Consider the following 19,694-nt stretch of genomic DNA (forward strand, 5'->3'; position numbering starts at 1 on the left):
TCGTAGTATAGTTATACAGCAATACGTCGAAATCTTTTGTATAAATTACACTATTCAATCGTTTTTAGTGATTTAGACTATAAATTTTGTTAGGCCAATAAACAACTGACTAGCTGTTTGACCGAGCTTTGCTCGGTATCCGATGAAAATGACATTTTCTAGAAATGATTCCCAGCTAGATCGATTTATCGCCCCCGAAACCCCCTATATACTAAATTTCATGAAAATCGTTGGAGCCGATTCCGAGATTCCAATTATATATATACAAGAATTGCTCGTTTAAAGATATAAGATAATTAAAAAAAAACTACAATTTGGTGCAGTATTATTACAAACTTACTAGTATAATTACATATTCCATGTCCAAAATTTTAAAATTTGTTAGAGAATTACGATTTAATTCACTTTTAAGAGATTTGAGAATTTTGATGTTGCACCCGCGATCGTAGAAATGTTAATAATTTCTCGTACTTATTATACATGGTTTCTTTGTTTTATGCTATTTTGAAATATAGGCAAGTTGTTTTGTAAAAGTTTCGCAATAACCAGTATTCACATATGAACTCACTAGCTGTTGCCCGCGACTTCGTCCGCGTGGACTTTAGTTTATAGCGCGCGGTGTCAATAAAATTGGTGTCAAAAGCTTTTTCGAAACCCTGGTACCCCTTAAATCAAAATACCCAAAACAGCCGTGTAGTGTGCACATAATATGATTTTTTTTAATTAAACTTTTTTATACCAAGCTTATTTAACGTTACAACTTACACAACTTAGCTGCATAATGCATTACACAACTTTAGCTTTGCCCAATACCCATAAACTATTTAGTATATTTTATTATTGGTAGACTGTTGTTTCCGATATCTATGTTGGTAAGTGAGTTATTTAATAACATGTATAACAATCGAAAGAATCAAAACATTAATTCAACATGGTACTGGTACCATGTTGAGTTAATGTTATTGATAATATGATGTGATGATTTTATAGAAATACATATGAGTAAGCGATAGCGCGATCTAGGCGACCCTTGGCGCCATCTGTTCCAGTTTTTGGATCTAACTTAATTTGAACAAATTTACGCATAAACACCCCCTTACAACCCCTTTTTCCAGTAAGAAGTAGCCTATGTCCTTTCTCAGGCTTTAGACTATCTGTGTACATTATTTCATTAAAATGGGTTCAGTAGTTTTGGCGCTGTTGTTTTTGAATTTGATATCTAAGTTAGTAGGTGAGTTATTAGTTAGTAACGTGTATAACAATCGAAAGAGTCGAAAAATTCGACTCAACATGGTACCACCTCTTATAGAAATACGCATGAGCAAGTAATAGCGCGATCTAGGGGACTCTTGGCACCATCTGTTTTGCATTTTTGGAACTAACTTAATTTGACCAAATTTACGCATTTTCACCCCCTTACAACCCCTTTTTCCAGTTAAAAAGTAGCCTATGTCCTTTCTCAGGCTTTAGACTATCTGTGTACAAAATTTCATTACAATGGGTTCAGTAGTTTTGGCGCTGTTGTTTTTGAATTTGATATCTAAGTTGGTAGGTGAGTTATTAGTTAGTAACGTGTATAACAATCGAATGAATCGAAAAATCCAATTTAACATGGTACCACCTCTTATAGAAATACGCATGAGCAAGCAATAGAGCGATCTAGGGGACTCTTGGCGCCATCTGTTTTGCATTTTTGGTACTAACTTAATTTGACCAAATTTACGCATTTTCACCCCCTCACAACCCCTTTTTCCAGTTAAAAAGTAGCCTATGTCCTTTCTCAGGCTTTACACTATCTGTGTACAAAATTTCATTACAATCGGTTCAGTAGTTTTGGCGTGAAAGCGAGACAGACAGACAGACAGACAGACAGGCAGAGATACTTTCGCATTTATAATATTAGTATAGATCACAGTTCTTAATGGAGGGCCAAATCGGTTGCACCCGCGACGGCACTTCAAACCTGTTTTGTTGCCCTTCATACATTTTATGAAGTTTTCATTTATAAATAATTGTTAAACTAGTTAATATGTTTCCCTTCAAGGGATATTTTATTAATAAATATGCTTCATTTTGCCTGTAGGAACCTTTAAGTGTGTCAAATGTTGCATCCGCGATAATGGAATCGCCCCTATGGTAAATGTACCGGGACCAAAGCGATTGGATAACCTGATAGATGCGACAGAATGGTGTTGGAAGAAAGCTCATAGATTAGAGCCGTTAACAATTGCGACACAATCAGCACCTCAATTATTATTAAAAATTATTTCTAGCAAATGCAAGGGCAATTGTGGAAAAATGTGCGAATATTGCAAAGCGGGCCTAAAATGTTCTGTAATTTGTTAAAACTGTAGTGGTCAATCTTGTGAAAATGTTGTCGAACTTACGGAGTTACTCGATGATGATGAAGAAGACGATATTTTCGAGACGTCTGCTGAAGAAATATCTGGCAGTAATGTTGAACGTGAGGAAAGTTCTGATGCGGAAACCATTGATAAGGATTTGGTAGCACCATTGGTAAAAAGAACAACAGTTTAATAAGGCAGTTCCTGCAATATGTTTTAACAAAAAACAAGTAGTATAAGTACTTACGCAGTACGCACTGTAGATAATAACTGACAAAAAAAATCCCTGCCCAACTTCTTAAAAATTGCAGAAACAATTGGGATGCCGTAAAAAAAACTTAAGAAAAAGATCTGGTTAGTGGCGGCAAATGAAACGTCGAGAAGGCCTACAGGGGTAATCACGTAAAAATCGCGCCTAAAGCTTTTTTGCGGAAAGTGCTTATAAGGGCTTAAATACTGATTTCTGAAAAAAACATAATAATCAAAGTTGTGGGAAAAATTACCAACAAATTTTCTTTTCTGAGTAGAAGGTCCCCTAAGCTTAAAGTACTTTGAATGAGTTAGTCCGCTAGTCAAATGTTTATGGAATAAGTTGACCTTAACGATAAAATGGCAAAGGAGCAAATCGTCCTTAATTCATATAGTCCTTAGTGCATAAGGTCTTTAACGGAACATAACATCAAATCAATAAGAGGTTAACGCATAATAAGCTCATGACGTATCAAAATATAACGTCGTTGCGCCTGCCAATTCCTGTATGTGTTTTTAGTAATTAAATTAATATATCAACAAATTAAAGGTAAAGGTTCATACGTAATAAGATTTGCCACCATACTGCATTTTTAATTTATTGATAAGTTTAACCATAATTATATGAAATAGTTTATTGTTTACCCCTGAAAATTTTACTAAAAACACATACTTACAGGATTTGGCAGGCGCAACAACGATAATAGTTCTTTTTTGCCACTTATAAAACCTCTTTTGATACTTCTACATACTTGAAAACTTTATAGGTAATAATTGACATTGTCATTGCTCACGATTGATTATTAAAATCAATCGATCGACGTAATAATTTTCGAAAAGTTGTTTGTTGTGCAATAAAAAATGGAAAATAATCCAGGTACATTTGAACCAGAAACCAAGCTGGAATACAGAGACAAAAGCAAAAGCCCGTTTTGTTGATTGATGGTTATAGATACAATAGAATTGTCGTCAATAAAGGCGACGATCGAGATGTGCATAATATCGTGAAAATTGTAGCGCGACTATTACAATAAATAAAAATGAAAATAAAATTTTGAGACCAGCAGAACATACATGTAAACCAATTCCTATTAAAATAAAATTGATATCGTTATGGATAAATGCAAAATATATTTCTTAGATACTGATAGTATCTAAGAAATATATTATTTGAAAAAAAAAAAAATTGTGAATTAGAAGAGGATGATTACGTACCAAATTTTCAGTCGAAAAAAGACACATTACGCCGAGCTAGGAGACATTTCCTGAAGCAGCAGCGAACTGAAGTAACAAAGGACTATGAGAAGAAACGTCCCCACCAACCAACAGAGCAGAAACATGTGTCATTCGAAAGATCTACTAGAATAGAGAATTTTTTACTATGGCGACATCTGTCAAATACGTGGGGTTACAGCGCAATTCCATCAAACTTGGCGCGGCGTCGTTATCGTGCCATGACACGACGCCGTCACCCTGACACGGTGCGACGCTGGACAGTGTCCCGGTGACGCAAACGGTGCACCGCGCGCCCCTATTCAGGGTAAAACTTCCGAAAAATGACGTTCCAAACTTAAACGAGGCATGTGAAATACCTATCAAACAAAGTCGCGTAGTGGAAATCTTGTCAGATTTCAATCAATGGGCCACGGGGCGGCGCACTGTTCGTGGCACCGGAAGTCTGAACACGCGTCACGTGTCACGGTGGCGGCGTCGTATCGTGGCACGGTAACGATGCCGCGCCGTGTTTGATGGTGACGCGGCCTTTATAATTTTTTTATAATAATATATTTTTTTTATTTTATTTTTTCTCTTTTACTTTTAGATCATATTAATATTATTGTCTTCAATTAAATCGTCATTTGTTTGTACATGAAATTAAAAACCAGCACAGTACGTATCGGGTCACGCGCAATATAGGGCTCTGTAGTACCGCTAGTTTTTGATAATTTTTGTATCGTCAATGAATGTACATTTGTAACGTGTTTTTCACTACCAACAATACCAACTCAGTTACGTTCAAAAGAGTTTGAACGAAAAGTTTCTTTATACTTCTTCGAATACATTTTTTTAGTTGATCGACTATTACTATTGAGTAATAGTCGATCAACTAAAAAAATAGGAGACTTTAAAGGAAAACTATCACGGCTAAGAAAACTTCTTAAATAAGTAATTGTACTTATTTAAGATATCACGGCTAAGAAAACTTCTTAAATAAGTAATTGTACTTATTTAAGAAGTTTTCTTAGCCGTGATAGTTTTCCTTTAAAGTCAGCATAATATCTCCTACTTCCGTGAATTTTTCCAAATTTCCAGAAGCAACCTGAGCTAAACAGCTAAACCTGAGCCTGAAACCTGAGCCACAACAATTTGAGATAGTGGAACACTGGACTCTAACGATTTTTTCCACTTTAAAACTTCATATTTCACAAGTGGATCCCTAAGTCGGAAAATGATCTTTGAATACTCTGAATAATATTTTAAAAAAACGTACCCAACGACACCCGAAAAAAAAAGATTTTACATACCATTTTGTCGCCATCATTAAGATAATATGTATACATGCCGAATTACAGCTTTGTAGGACATATAGTCTCTGAGAAAAACCACGGACAGACACACAGACGGACGGAAAGACCGAAACAATAAGGGTTCCTTGTTGACTACGGAACCCTGATATGCTTTTTGTTTGTAGAAAAAGTATTTTTTTGTTAAAAAAAAAACATTTTTTTTTAAGAAAAGTTTATTTTTTTAATAAACCCCATTGATTTTGAAACTGACACTGGTACTTAAGACTTTTTTGGGTCCCAGTGAACAAATCGAGACGCATCCCATGACTGTTGAAGGGTGGGGACGGGGTCCATACAAAACCCCCCATAGGCCTTTAAACTATGTTAAAGTACCCGATATACTAGCCAGAGATTTTTTGTTGTGTGAAGATGGTACGGACAATAATAAAATATTAGTATTTTGTCTCAGATTTACAAGATCCGCCTTAAAAAATCTTCAAAATAATTTATTTTTCATTGATGGCACATTCACAAGGACACCCAAACCATTTAGCCAAATTGTGATGCATGTAAATCAGTATAGTAGCAGCTAATCTGTACATGTAGTGGGGGTAATTTATGCCTTATTACCCAATAAATTGCAGCATACATACGAACGCTTATTTGAACTTTTGAAACTTCATTTAGATATAAATATCAAAAGCATTAAGTGTGACTACGAAGCCGGTCTAAATAACGCATTAAAAAAGTCAGTCCGCAAATAAATATATCGGGATGTTACTTCCACTTAAATAAAGCCGTTTGGAGAAATGCCGAGAGTTTGAAAGCCAATGAATGCAAAAAGTCTAGAGAGATAATCAGAATTTGTCCAAATTTCCTCCTACTGCCGCGGCCGTCAAGATACCACACACAATGTTGGTCATATATTAAACAACATGCTGGTAATGGCGAGGAAATTCAGCAATTTCTTGATTACTTTGAAAATCAATGGTTTAAACCTTCTATTAATATAAATGTCTACAATCATGTTTTTAGAACGAATAATCCTCTAGAAGGGTGGAACAGACGTTTTAATTCAAAAGTTAACAAAAAACCAAGAAAAGAAGCAAAGTGGCAGGAGATAAGATTTAAAAATAGTATGTTTCACGGTAGCAAAAGGTGGATATTAGCTTCGATAACCGGTACACAGAGGAAAAGAAGAAATTAGAAGAAGAGAGTATCACACCTTATGAATTTTTGAGAAGAATTAATAAAATAAAAAAGATTTTGAGAGTTGCATAATAATTAAGCTTAAATTATTATTAAATAGAAATATATGTTTTAGGATAAATACCTAGTCTTGCCATAAATACTGACACAAAGAAAAACATTTTTTTTTCTATTGCAAATAATTTTTATTACTTTTACAGTGTATTAGTTTAATACATAAATATAAAATCATTTAAAATATTAAAAGCTTATTCAAGTTGGCTTTCATTGGCTACAATAACGTCCTTTAAACGTTGTAGCCAGTTATCATTAGAAACACGGACTCTTTCCATGGGAAAATTCTTCACTGCCAGTCGTATGGATTGTTTTAGTGACTCCAAATTATCACGGCATTTACAGCAAGCCATACTCTCTAAAACCGACCAAAAATCATAATCCGGTGGATTAAGATCGGGACTAGACAACGACCAGTCTTCAGCTCTGATGAAGTCCGAAACGTTCGTTTCCAACCAAACCGACCGAGCTTTATGACCCGGCGCCGAGCCTTGTTGGAAAGACCATTCTTGATTATTGAACTTGATGTTGAACCTTAGAACTTCAAGCATAAATTTTGTTTGTGGTTAAAATGTTACTTAATTGTAAAAAAAAATCTCATCCGTAAACAAACATTTTTTGTGACCTCCCTTTGCGTACCGCTTCAGTAGTTGTTTAAATTTTACCACCCTTTCTTTTTTAAATTATCATTTAGGAAATAACTAGTACGTCTCTTGTAGGCTGAAAGTCCTTAGTCATCATTTAAAATACATGACATGGTTCTAGGTGCTATCTTTATCTCGTGAGATAAAATCTTTTACTTTCGAACCGATTTTTTTTCAAATTCTTTCCCTTACTGCTTAAACCAACTTTTTCGTACGAACACTGCGTCGACGGCCAAATCTTTTTCTGCCACAAGCAGAGGAGATCTCATTGTACTTATTAATGGCCCGGTACATAAACATTTTACTAATACCAAGCGTATGGAGAGTTTTAAAAATGACATTGGATTCCATACCTACTTTGTGTGATGCAATCACAGCGATTTGGTTCTTTTGATCACCCCACTCCATTTCAATATCGCAAAATGTTAGTAACATAGAATATCATTGCAAAATATTGTAAAATAAGAAAACACAATAAACAAACATATAAAAATTACAGAATCCAAATTCAAATGTAATATTTTGTTTATTTTTACTAGTGACAGTATTTATGGCCAGACTAAGTAAATATTTTGACTCTGATTTTGTTTGTCTGCCTGTCTATAATAAGTCCTTTCGGTTTCTTCTTGGGCGTACCTACTCGTTTTGTTTTGATCAAAATGGGGGCATAATAATTTTACCTTTTTTACCCCTTTAAAACTTGCTTAATTGAAAAACCTTTTTCATTCAAAACTCTATCTCTAGCTTCTAAAAGATCAGCCTACCTAGCATACGCCAACGAGATATCTCACTCTACATGTTTTCTCGATGTTTGATGGTTTGTCTCTTCATCTCTATTGACCCTAGCATGACAAACATTTTTTCTCGCGTAGATGTTTGGCCGAGATAATGTCGAGATTTTGACATTATGAGAGTAACTCGTCTCAAACTGTCAAAATTTAATTATCTCGAGAGTGAGATATCTCGTTGGCGTATGCTAGGTAGGCAGATAAACCAGATGTAGTATCTGGTTTATCGTATTTGTGAGTCACTGTTTCTTCCACCTGATACTTTGGATTTAAATGAAATATTCTATTAAACTATCACTGCAAGTTTAGTCGTCGGGTTTTGGAGACCATGGTGATCCATCAACAATAAAACAATAGTGAGGTACTCAATTAATATCCTATAAAATGCAACTCAAATAAAATCGATTTGATTGATAATGCAATTTTAGGTTATATCGAATCACTTACTTTTTCATATTTACAGCAGCTATCCATTTATATCTGATCTCTTTTCCAAGTGGATTTAGGAAAAAATATTAAATTTATATTTTCTATTGACTACCTATTTCTGCTGTTATTTTTGCAGTCTACGATACAAATACAATTAAGACCACTTTCTAAAAATTTCAAAACAAGATTGACAAGTTTGTTTATAACTGTTCACATCATTCGCCGTAACTCTGACGCTGGCAACTCCTAAATGGGGAGGCTTACGCCAAAAAAGAAGAAGAAGAAGACTACGAACTGTCCTCTTTTTTGCATATTTTGGCCGCGACAAGCGCGGCGATCGCTTTCTTTACCCCCTCCACCCACTTCGCACGCTCCGAATACAGGAACTTTTCGTTCAAATTCCTTTGAATGTTAACTGAGATAATGTTCATGTTGTATATTTATTGTCCATACACAAATTATCAAAAACCAGCGGTACTACGGAAGCACGCGTGGCCCGACACGCACTTGGCCGGTTTTTTATGTTTTTTTCAACAGTAATGATTTTCGAGTATCATTTGATTAATACGGCTTTGCTTGAATATGGACAGACGGACAGGCTGATATTTTATCTTTGTGATCGAGTCCTGTTTTAACCCTTATAGTAAAGGAGAAAATTATCCATTTCCGTTATTATACTATGCTAACGCGGACGAAGTCGCAGGCAACAGCTATCCATAATAATATTATAAATGCGAAAGTGTGTTTGTTTGTTTGTCCTTTCTTCGCAGCCTAACGAAGCAACCAATCGACTTGATTTTTTGCATAAACTTAGTTGAAAGGATGGAGAGTAACATAGGCTACTTTTGGTCTTGGAAAACCTCATGTTTCCAAAAGAGATTTGTAAGAATATTCGTATTTTACGCGATTTTCGAATTCCACGCGAGCGAAGCCACGGGCAAAAGCTATACATTATAAAAATAACCGGAACAATGGCTTATTAGCTTAATGGCACTACATCTCGTGATATTAATGGCGACTAGCGCGAGGTTGCTCTAATTTTAAATAATCCCTCATAAATTTTCTTACAGGATCTCTTTTCGAACTGGTAGGTGGTAATCAGGAAAATAATTTTACCTGGACTTCCTTGTTAATGTCTTCGTAGTCTTGTATATTGTAGCACACATCCTCTGGTTGTCCATGATTAACCCGGCAGGCTTGGAACACGTAGAATGTCTGTTCTATCACGCTGGTTATCATGTACGCCATCATGTAGAGGAACATTGGCGGCTCCACTGTCACGTATGTGTACCATTGCTTACGCTCCTTCGCCTACAAATAAAATATATGACGTAGAATCCTTGCTAATATTATAAAAGTGAAAGATTCCCTTATGTCTATCTATCTGTTTGTCTATTTGTTTATCTATTTGTCTGTCTGTCTGTTATCTTTACACTTAAGCTGAACCAATTTCTTTTCAATGAGGATATTTATGAAGATCCAGAAACGGACATACGATAGTTTAAAGTAGCAGGCATTTTTTTGTTACTACTTCATGTAAAAACATAGAATAATCTAATAGCCGCTTCAGCTGTTCAATTGGATATTGTACCTAGTATGGTACCTAATAGATCTGGTAGCATTTTCAGCAGTGTCTATTTACACCGACGCAGTAGCGGGGCCTCGGGTCACTACTCACGGCGCCGCACTGTACTAATAAACACTGGATGTAAACATGTGTAACGGGCGGAGCGGAGTGGCGCGGAAAACGAGACTGGCGGGAGAGGCGAGGAGAGGAGAGCGGATGATATAAAATGGCGTGATTAGTAGCGGAGCGTGCATTACTTTTCAAAAAAAAAATTACTAAGTTTAAATGTGATTTAAAATATACTTAATTTTTCTTATTTTTTTTATTTTATTTAAAATCTTAGTAAAAGTTCAGAAGTGGCATTTTTACCACGTGCTAAAAAGATGAAGCGTTTCCGGCGTCATTATTGTGGTAATAATACAAAATCCAAGAAAATAAGAAGTAATGAACACGTGAGTAAAAACGAAGATAATGACTCCTTAGCCGAAAGTGTTGATACCATAATATCGCAAAAGATTAGTGAAGTAATTAATAAATTTCAAACTAACAATAATACGAGGGTAGACAAATCATTGCTCCATACGGATAAATTAATTCCTTAATTCGATCCTGAAAATCGCGTGCAGAATTGGTTAAAGAAAATTAATCAAGTAGGAAATATTTACGATTGGCCAGAAGAAGTAAAATCTTAAATCTTTTCACTTTCAATCTTCATAGGCTGTTGACGGATCTACGGACCTACGTCATTTGGTTGGTTTATGTCGATTCAATGTTGATCGTAATCTGTCGGGTGGGTTTGAACCACGTTTGAATTTTGACTTAAGTCATAACACGTGCGAATTGAGTTTGTTCGCCATCTGCCTATGAATCAACTTTTCTGATATTACTTAACTACTTATCTTTTATTTTTACGCTTACGCCTGAACACTTCACAATACAATATTATCTGATAAGAAGATGACAATACGCAATATTCTTTACAGTTTTCCTCTTGTCTGTGAAGTTTAAGCTCATTCATCATTGTATGACGCGCTAGAAAATTCTACATAAATATAAAAAAAAAACAACTACTTATTTATAATATAAGATGTTTGTAACAATACTTATTATTTACTTATTTTATGCAGAAAACATTTCTGTTATTCCATTGTGTTAAAGTCGTAAATTGTTAAGCTTCTTATATTTATTTTCTTGTAATACTTACTTTTAAAAGCACCCACGAGCATCGGAGCAAAAGTCTCTCCACGTTCTATGATGGATTACCACAATTGGCACCATGATTCCGAAGTCTACCAAACGAGACATATAAGCTCCTAATCGTATGTTTGTGTTTGTCCATTAAGGAGCAATAAAAAGCGGAAAGGTCGCAATATAGTATTAGCACAATATAACTTTACTTATTCCCGTGGACGAAGCCGCGTGTTCCACGCGTGTATGGAATATCTAGTGTATGGAATAAAAAGCATTATATAAAAACGCACCTTCGGTAAGACAAAAGCATATTATGTACTAAACATTTTCTTAATTTTGTCATTGCGCTATTATCTTACCGAAGGTTTAAACAGTATTATGTTACAAAACAATGTATTATCACCGTTGTCTGGCGCCCATAACACAAGTTCTTAAAAACCACTGGACTGATGTGGTGTAAAGTGTTCATTAATATATAAAAATGGCGACCTTTCAAACAAAGGGATCAGCAAACAGACCAGTTCCGTAATACCCTTTCAGCCTGCACTCCTGTGGTCGAAATCCAATGTCAAACAATGTTAATTCAGCGTGGGCAGATAACATCATGCTCTGAGTGCATAAAAATAGACGAGTATCTCGTGTTTGAATGTTCACACACTAGGCACTACTGCCTAGTGTGTGAACATTAAGGTGCGGTATAGGTTAATCTTAATCATTAGGGTGCTGTATAGGTTAATTTTAAACATTAGGGTGCTGTATAGGTTAATCTTAAACATTAGGGTGCTGTATAGGTTAATCTTAAACTTGGGTTTAATATTATGTACCATAATCTAAAACACACAATTATTGGCACTTGTATCTTTGTCTTAAGGCCCTATACTACGCAAATTCATGTTTTTATTTTCACTAGAAAGACCGGAAGTAATTATAAGCATTTAAACATTTTTTGTAGATTTGTTAAGTTTCATATTAAGGCAGACATATTCTTAAAATTTAGACTTACAGCCATTTACCACTAAAAAAGTGCGGTAAAAAAATTTAATACATTCAAAATTTTATTTCTTCTAGCATTCAGCGAAAACAAATACAGGAAAAAATATTTTTACGACAAAATGTTTAAATTATGATTCCTAAGGCTGACATAGTCTTCGTTTTTGATAAATAATAATAAATAAAGATAAATGGTTTTCTTCACAAATTCGAACGATTTGTTGATTTGCGAAAGCTACGCCTTGCTTTGAATATTTGCCACAACAATTCCACATGCGTTTTGATGGATAATAATCATGGGGTTCAATCAATGTACCATCGAGGAAATTGATTCCTATGCATTTGAGAGACCAACGTCATTTGGTCGATCATGTTCATGTCGATCAATTCAATGTTAACCGATTCCGTGCGGATGTCGCCGCAGAGGCACCCATATCTTTTCTGTATGGCGTGTTACACCCGAGAGGAGATAAAATGTTTACCTGTAAAATTATGATGAAATTACATTTCTCAGAGGTTTCCTCTCAATGAAAGTGGCTTTATTTGTTAAGTATTTTACGTGTACAGTGTTAGTTTTAGGATATTGCATAAAAACTTACACTTCAACTTAAAATTTTTCAATTGGAGATTAATATGGCCGACGAATCATTTTATAAATATATAATGCCAACACCAGCAAAATCTCACATTTATTCTTATAATTAACTAGCAGCCCGCCCCTGCTTTACACCGGTATGAAAGAAACATATTTCATTCAAAAACTACAACTTATACAATGTTTATTTGTTTATAAAATGTTATAAAAAGTAGATATACCTTTTTGGCGTTATACATGACTAGCAAGTAGCATGTAATATCCCGTTCTACAATAAAACGAAAATAAATTGATCAATATAGCCAAAGGTTTACAACACCTGATAAAAATATGTCACTTTACCTTCCATTTCTGTTTGTACACGTAAATAATCACTTCTAAATACTTGAAATGAACTATTAATCCGTTTACGTTCGCTGTTGGGTTGCTACTAAAAGAAAAACAATTGGGAACAGACGAAACAACGATAAATTACAATTCATGGCGGGTGGGGCTCGAGAGGAGTCATCAAAGTTCCTGGCGCTAGGCGCCTTAGAGGATCCACGAAATATTTGTTAGCAGCCAGACGCAAAATATTGCAAAAAATGACACCGCACTGAATCGGTTAATAATTGTGATCTGTCGGCTGGGTTTGACGTAATGCGACCAAACTACGTAGGTCCTCCTTTTGCATAGGAATCAACTTCTCTGATAGGACAATCAAGTGTCTATTTGTATTCTAAATCTAATTTGTGGTTCAAATGCTTCAGATTAGGTAAACGATGGGTAAAATTAAATAATAAAGACTATCGGAGGGGCAAATTAAAGCGACTTTACAAAGAGTTGCTCGAATGATGTTAGTGCCATTTTGCGGTCATATTTTTTGAAATATTTTTATATTTGGAGGCTACCAAATAGGAGGCTGGATGGTATTTCAATGGAATTTATTCGTTTTAGGCAAATGATAAATACAAAAGAAGCAAATATTTTGAGCGAGTCGCAAATAATAATGTCACAGACAGTGTACTGTCAGAAAGTATAGGGTAAGTACATAAGATTGATGCTCAATAATAAAAATAAACAAGCCTTAAAACTCAAGTGGCAATGGGTAGGACACGTTTCGAGATACACGGACAACAGCATAGCTAGCACAAGCACGTAGACAAACGAAAGAAACTAAATTTTGACAGTTTTACCGGAAAAACACTGGAGAAAAAGTTTCTTTCGTATCTCGATATCTTCCGCTTTTGAAAATCTATAAGTCAAGCATGACGAACCGCTTTTGACATTTAGTTTCTTGATTCTTTTTTTATTTTTATTATGGCACTCAGGCGCGGTCACAGCCTGAAATTTTGGGGGTTTTTTATCTGCGCCCTCGGACGTTTCTGGGTTCACAGCAGCTGTCTAAGGTCGGACGAAGTGGTGGCTAGGGGATAGCTAGAAATTTCCTTTTATTATTTAGCAAGATTTTGAGATTTTTCAATTTTACCTTAGATTTTGGGGGCGGTCATGTCCCCTGTGACCCCCCCTCGGACCGCGCCTGATAGCACTTGGCTATAAAACCATGGCTAGTGTCGAGTAAATGGCAGCAAATTAAAAAAAAAACGATGTATAGCAACCCTGTCTATAGCCGGAATTATAGTTTTGATCTACAAACTACGAATAATAAAGTTACTTAGTTTTTATTTTTCGTATTTCGTAGATCAAAACTATAATTCCGGCTATAGACAGGGTTGCTGCACGTCGATTTTTTGAATTTGCCGCCATTTACTCGACACTGGCCATGGTTTTAGAGCCGAGGTGCCATAATTAAAAAAAAAGAACCAAGAAACTAAATGTCAAAAAAAAAAAATTGCCGTTGCTTTAATGGTTGCTATGGAAAGAGTTTCTTGACTTTGTCCACTGAAACTCAAGTCGATGGGTGGTGCCATGCTCGGGAATAAGATATGTAGACATGGGAAAGAAACTGCCATTACTTTCTTCCGAAGAATCGACTGGGAAACCCCGTGCTAGCTACGCAGGTGGACAATCAACACTACAACATGGAAAGGCCCAATAGGCAAAAGAAGAGTAAGAAGACCAAAAAGACGTTGGATTGACGATATAACGGACATAACAGAAAAGGACTGGCAAGAAATCGGCAAGGACAGAAGTGGATGGAAGGAACTGGAGGAGGCCTTCACCCGAGAAGGGGTCCATATCCAACCCAGCTAACTAACCCGTTACTAACACATAGATAATAATTATAATTACTAACACGTACTAACAATTTAGAATTCAGAAAATGTAAAACAAGGGTATGGAAATAAAGGTTTTTTTTTATATAATAAAAATATATAAAATTCTCGTGTCACAGTTTTCGTTGCCATACTCCTCCGAAACGGCTTGACCGATTCTCATGAAATTTTGTGAGCATATTGAGTAGGTCAGAGAATCGTCCAATGTCAGTTGACGACCTCAGCGGCTCAGTGGTTGAGCGCGTTGTCAGCGCTTAAGCCGGGGGTCCCGGGTTTGAACCTCGCCAACGGAACAAAAGTTTCCTATGTTCCTGGATCTTACCTCTATACTCAATATGTGTGGCCCAGATAAAGGAAATATATTTAATACTTATATACAAGTATTAAATATATTTCCGTTATCTGGGCCAGACTGACGTAGTGTGAAGTGTCCATAGATATTATTATGTCAGGCTTGCTACAATCTTGGCCACAACTCTGAAACTCAAACAATTCACGCGCCTGTAAAATGTTTTATCTACATTCGCTCTATGCCGATACGGAACCCTTCGTGCGCGAGTACGATTCACACTTGGCCGATTGCTTCATTGATAGAGACTGCTATCGTGGTGTCCGTATCAATAATTATTGATATGATTTTAGAGAGGTGGGAAGTGAGAATGTGGAGTCAAACACTGATGATAATATGACTCTAGATATTGCAGATAATGCCGAATTAAAATTGGTGTTATTAGATAATGGATTGACATATTTCTCTAATTTTGCTGGATATTGAAAGTTTTTCATTTTGCAAATCAAGAATATTATGTTTTGTTTTTTTCGAATTTAATTTTTTATTTGGGGAACACTGAAAAGTGCAGGGTTTAATTTATATTAAACATTAATAATTATTTTCTACATTGTTACAATAATAACTCGAGCCAAGAAAAACAAGTTGGTAGACGGATTATTCCCATGAAATTCGTTTTGGACTTATGTATTTCTAAACACAATTTAAAGTGCATAATGTGACTACTTATATAACATGACTTTCTTATTACGTACTGATAATCCCATAGACGAAATGGAAATCAATACTAGGGCAGTTGCCGGTTCAAATATACTAAATATATATAAGTCAACTCTTTTAATTGTAAATATCCACACTCAATCGAGTGTGGATGTAGATATTTACAATTAAAAGAGTTGACTTGTGTTATTGGTATCTCTCCTATGAGCAACCAACTATTTATTCATAAAAAAATTAACCTAGTCAACGAAAAATGGGTCTGATGGGAAAAGAAGTTGACAACATCTCTGAAAGAAGCAACTACAGAGGAATATGATTCGGCAGTCAAAGAAGGGAGAGTTCACTCTAACTTATTGACGTCATTGCAGATGGGTGTTACAGCAAAAGGTCCTACGAAAAAAAATTTCTTCATTGTCTTGAGCAGCCACTTATTATTATTGGAAGAAGGACAGATAAAATATTATTTTTGGGCATCAAAAATAAATTTCCCAAAAATAATATTTTGTATATTGTATGCATATGTGTGCATTGTCACAAAATAAAGATGTAGAGAAATTACATTAGAAGGATTTAAAGGAGCCTTGTATAGTTTAATTTATGGAAGATTAATCTCGGATGGCGATGCAAACACCTACTCAAAAATACTGCAAGCTAGACCATACAAAAATTTTACAGTTGAAAAAGTGGAAAAACTACTTGCTTCGAAATTTTTGTAACAAATTACTGGCAACTACCATTGGCACAAAATACCCAAAATTGAGAAAGTATTTAACAAAAAAAAAAGGATTTTGTCCATGAGAAGATTGATTGTTCAAAGAATAAAAGCCTACAAAGAAACTGGAAACATCTCAAATCTTCATGAAGATATACTGAATGTTGCCGAACACGTTTTTTGAGCGGTACCTACAGTATAACAAAATATGCAAAATCGACTATTGTATAAATAATGAAGATTGCAAAAATATTTGCGAAGCTTTTTATTTTCTAATAGTATTTAGCTAAGAATAAAATTAAAAATAAATCAACTGGCAGCTCATTTTCGCAGCCTTATAATTGACGTTGACAGTAATTCTGTAGATAAAGATTTAATAGCATGGTAGACAAATTTACAGGGGAAAAAATAATTGATTTCAGACAAAAATATCAATACATTACGCGTTTGCAACGCTGCAGCATTATCATTTAGTAGTTATCAATCGTAGGCCGAAGCCCGAAATCAACAAAATAGTATAAAAAAATTCTATGACTGGAAAGCAAAAAAAAAAAAAAAACGTGTAAGCATCAAAAAGTTTACAAAAAAAAATATTCGGAAGACGCGATACTAGTATGAAGAATCTGATGGCAAAAAATGAAAAAAAGAAATTAACGCTACCATACTAGGAAAATTGGAGCAAAACGTTTGGTACTTTTTTTACCTTATAGCGGCTGATTCTGTGTGTGATACATGCAAATGTAAAAAAATATCCAATAATTAAGGATATTTTTTGAAAAATCTCCCATCTAAATTTGCCATGAGATTCTGGTAGACCTATAGTTACGGTAAAAATTGCTTTAAGCCTGACATATGTGAAGATATAATGGCTAAATCAAAAGATGATTTTTCTGAAGACTCCTGAAGAAAGGGAAAGGTTAGTTCGGGAAACCATATTGCAAAGCGGCTGTAGCGAGTTACTCGAATTGCGGCATAATAGTTAACTGCCTCTAACTTTGGCGGCGTCATAAAACGACGTTTAGACACAAGTTGTCACAATATTGTAAAGGACATTTTAATTTTTATACAAAAAATCTATCGATCATACTCGTATTATCCAGTCCATTAAACATGGAAAAGATAATGAAAAATTGGCACTGGAGCAGTTATCGACCGAACAAAATATTAAAATATTACCATGCGGTCTTTTTATTGATCCAGATGTACCATATTTTGGTGCATCTCCAGATGGAGCAACAGAGAAGGGAGTTATACGAGAAACTTAACTTTTCAAAGCGAGATGTCCGAAACTCCGATCTGCTTATATACCCGTCGTTTAGTAAATCTGCTTTCCGTGGTAGTTTTAAATATATGGCTACGAAATGCTGGAACAATATTCCTCCTCCTATCAGAAACTGCTTAATCATTGTTACGTTCAAACGTAAACTGCGCGAGTACCTTTTAAACGCTCCAATACCTAAAAATTTTACAAGTTGCTATTATTTGCAGAATAATATCATTATTTATTTATTTGTACTCTCAAAACATTAAATAAATGACTTAAAGATATTTAAAAATACTTAATACTTGCGAAAACGTAATTCTCCGAAAATGTTTTCCAAAAATAATGCAGAATTATTTAATAATATTATCATCAAAATAAAATTAACATGCAAGCAAAAAAAATATACAAGTAAAGTCTTATTATATCAACTGCACCTATTTTAAAGATTCCAATTAGTCAGATATTGTAAAACATAATATAATATCAAAATGTTACCAATTTTATAAATTTCGCGCAAACTTATTTATTTCTTATAGCAATCTGACTTTCCACTAATTAATAAACTGTTAATTTCTTTCTTTACTTTTATCGAATTCTTTCTTTCTCAAATTTAATTTACTTTTATCTAAAATTACATGAAATTTAATTGCCATAATAATATATTATTGAACTGAACATGCATTTTAAGTACCTTTTAGGTACTAAAATAATTACTTGACTTTTGTAACTTTACACAAATTATATTATACTTTAAATGGAACTTTCTATGATATTTTATATCAACATAAAATTTAAATTTTGGAAAACTTGTAACATAATTAATTACTTATTTTATACATACCGCTGTAGTTACAAATACGACATAATATAATGATTTATATATTAAAATTTAGGCAAAACTGTTGTTTTGTCTAAATTTTAATATATAAATTATTTTTAGCTTTACCTAACTAAAAAAAAAGAGTTGCAAGAATAATATCTATTAAAAACAAAAAAAAAGAATAGCTGCTAAAAAATTAAAATCGACAAAAAAAAAAGACTGGATTGGCGATGTAAATCAGGCAGCCGGGAGTTGATGGAGTCAGATGAGAGGAATATGCAGACAGCCGGGAGAATGGTTCGATCGCATTAAAAATGTTTAGAATGTAAAGAAGAGTATTTTGAAAAACAATGAACATGTCGTTTTTTTAAGTTACGCTAAACTTATGGTATGTACGAAGTATTTGGTTTGATCGACGATTTTGAGACTAATTTTCTTAGACTAATATGAAAGACGGACGGACATAATAAGTGTGAAGAGAGAAGAACGATGCTTTATTTGCCCTCTTAAAACAAAAACTAATTCTTCGTAAAATATACTTAACCCAAATCATATTTTATTCCTAGACATTAGAATGATGGCAAAGATCAAGATGTTATATCAGTAAGATAAAGGATACAATATAAGTGTTTGCATGGTTATTACTGATTTGTAGACGTCGGATTATATTATGCATTTGCATATTTGCATATTATGCAAAAGCATATAGTGGCACATTTTAGGCGATAGTGCATATTTCAGTCGTTTTATATCTCGTAATATCCAAACTAGCTATCATGATACACACCGAGGCCACGAAATAGAGGTACGAATAATTACGATAGATCAAAATACTTCAAATATAATATGTGCTGAGCTGAGCCCTATTTACAGACTTCCGCAATATACCTACCCGATACAATATCTTTCTAGAAACAAAACTTTTCTTTGCAGTTGGCAACATTACAAAAAAAAGAATAAAGTAGGTAATGGACTTCCACAGAGAATCGATCGAATTGCAAAATACAATCAGAAAATTTGGTAGGAAATTAGGTACTTAACCTACTTACTGTTACATAAGAAATAAAAAAACCTTAGATTTGATGGAATGATGAAATTTGGCGCA

General features: G+C 34.5%; 1 protein-coding gene across 1 annotated transcript in view; it reads right to left on the reverse strand.

The window, feature by feature from the left end:
• Positions 1-19,694, reverse strand: part of LOC121738818 (solute carrier family 46 member 3) — a 45,752-nt gene that overhangs the window by 18,467 nt on the left and 7,591 nt on the right. The window contains exon 2 of the mRNA XM_042131069.1: positions 9,342-9,536. Within this exon, the coding sequence (XP_041987003.1) occupies positions 9,342-9,536 (195 nt within the window). The remainder of the gene's footprint in view (positions 1-9,341; positions 9,537-19,694) is intronic.

The sequence above is a fragment of the Aricia agestis genome, chromosome Z (assembly GCF_905147365.1).
Source record: "Aricia agestis chromosome Z, ilAriAges1.1, whole genome shotgun sequence".
Lineage (NCBI taxonomy): Eukaryota > Metazoa > Arthropoda > Insecta > Lepidoptera > Lycaenidae > Aricia > Aricia agestis.